The sequence below is a fragment of the Rhipicephalus sanguineus genome, chromosome 3 (assembly GCF_013339695.2).
Source record: "Rhipicephalus sanguineus isolate Rsan-2018 chromosome 3, BIME_Rsan_1.4, whole genome shotgun sequence".
NCBI lineage: Eukaryota > Metazoa > Arthropoda > Arachnida > Ixodida > Ixodidae > Rhipicephalus > Rhipicephalus sanguineus.
The window spans coordinates 123,550,474-123,552,494 of NC_051178.1; the positions used below are offsets into that span (position 1 = coordinate 123,550,474).

A 2,021-nucleotide genomic window follows, 5' to 3' on the forward strand; every position below is an offset into this window, starting at 1 on the left:
AGCTGCTAGATGATGGTCTTATTATTCCAAGTTCTATCATATGTTCGAACTCAGCCCTGGCAACTTTGAGCTTATCAGGAGCAAGTCGTCGTGGGCGAGCGAAAACAGGTGGACCAGTGGTGGTGATGTGATGGCGGACATCATGTTGTACGGGTTTTGTCCAGTCAGGTGGTTGGGTGATGTTTGGGAACTCTCGAAGAAGCTCAGAGAAACGGTCATTGGCCACTGTTGTAGTTGGGGCGATTATGCATGAGTCATGGGAAACGACACCATGAACAGAGAGAAGTGTAGTAGTGTCTAGCAGTCGATGCCGTTTCACGTCGACCAGCAGTCCATGGTGGTTTAAGAAGTCAGCGCCAATGAGGGCACGGCGTACGTCAGCGACGAGAAAAACCCAACGAAACACGCGGCGCAAGCCGAGGTTGAGAGTGAGCGACCGCGATTTGTACACGGGGATCTTGCTACCGTTGACAGCTTGAAGGTAGAAGATCGGGGGTGTCGTTCGGTCGGATTTTTGTGCCGGAATGATGCTGACCTCTGCACCAGTGTCCACCAGGTACTGCTGGCCTGTGATTCTGCACATGACGTGTAGTAGGCGACTTTCTGGTTGGCCTTGACCCGTCGTCGCCGTTATTGGTCGGCCTTCTTGTTTTCCTGCCACGAGCAAGGTTGGAGACAGTGACGCGCGTCCTTCCCAAAACGACGGTGGTAAAAACACATCCTTGGTGGTGTGGGAGACCGGGAGCGTTGTTCTCGTCCATACCGCGGGGTGCTTGGGCTGCGGTTTCTTCGGTGACGTGGTGGGGGGTAATGACGCTCCGCAGCACAAACCAGTTCTTCCAAGCGATGGCAAAGTGCGTCGATAGGAGAAGCAGGGGCAGATGATATCTGTGGAACGACACTCACGTTGTTGGATGATGGCGTGACGTTGCACACATACGGCGTCGCTACCTCCAGGACTTTATCTGCCAGGCTGGCCAAACTGTTGAGGTCCAACGTGGATGCAGTGGCGAGGACCATTTGCACATTGGCCGGAAGGCGCTGCAGAAAGAGTTCGCGCAGCAAGTTGTCATCTGTGGGGGTTGTGCTGCTACTCATCAGTGTACGCATATGACGAAGAAGCTGGCTTGGCCGGCGGTCGCCCAATTCCTCCGCGGAGAGCAGTTGTTGGATGCGAGAACGCTGTGATGCCGTCGTTCGCTCCAACAGAGCAGCCTTGAGAGTGCTGTATGGTGTGGCGGAGGGCGGTCCTGAAAGCAGGTCACATACCTCTTCGGCAGCGGCAGGTGAGAGCGCCGAAACAACGAGATGGTACTTGCGTTGTTCCGTGCGCACGCCAGAAAGCACGAATTGTGACTCTGCTTGCAGGAACCAGATCGAAGGGTTGCGGTCCCAGTAAGGTGGAAGTCGGAAGGAGACCGCAGAGACGTCATGATCGGTCGTGCCAGTAGCTTCCGTGTTGGGGTGCGTCTCGTTGCGTTGCATGGCTCTACAATACTTCGGCAGTGCCGCGAATCACGTCCGGGTCACCACTTTGTAGAGCTGGGTTGAACGAGACGGACACGTCTTTTCAGTAACAACGTCTAGGTTTATTCTGCCCAACAAGAGCGAGGAAAGTAGAGCAAGTGCGCACACTGCACCGGAAGTGGCGAGAGTGAAAGAGAGAAGAATGTTCGTAAAGAGAGAAAGAAAAGGGAGCTCGCGGTCCGGCACCGAACCGAGGCGCCCCGCAGAGTTTTTACGACCGCGGGGGTGTGCGACAGTGGACGCGTCGCTACAAGTCTATACTTCGTGGTTAACTACGAACGCGTGCTCGCGATGGAAACACAACTTGTGGTCATTAATGTGCAATCCCTACCTGTACAGCTATGTTATGATGGTGTAGGTGCCAACCATGAGCTAGCTAGCTTTATTTTAAACCGCGATATTTTGATGTCAGGTCCAACATTTATTTTCGAGTATCGTAAAGGCATTAATAGGAGAAGTTGCTTATGCATAACCGAGCATAATAACTCGTATAA

General features: G+C 53.5%; 1 protein-coding gene across 1 annotated transcript; it reads right to left on the reverse strand.

Annotated features, from left to right (window-relative positions):
* Window positions 1-229: 229 nt before the first annotated feature.
* Window positions 230-1,712, reverse strand: LOC119385088 (uncharacterized). Its single transcript, XM_037652634.2, has one exon. The coding sequence runs from the start codon at window positions 1,483-1,485 to the stop codon at window positions 631-633; it is 855 nt and encodes a 284-aa protein (XP_037508562.1). The 5' UTR covers window positions 1,486-1,712; the 3' UTR covers window positions 230-630.
* Between the last annotated feature and the right edge of the window lie 309 nt (window positions 1,713-2,021).

Coding starts and splice junctions, on each gene's coding strand:
- LOC119385088 (XM_037652634.2), bottom strand. CDS start 1,485: ATGCAACGCAACGAGACGCACCCCAACACGGAAGCTACTGGCACGACC.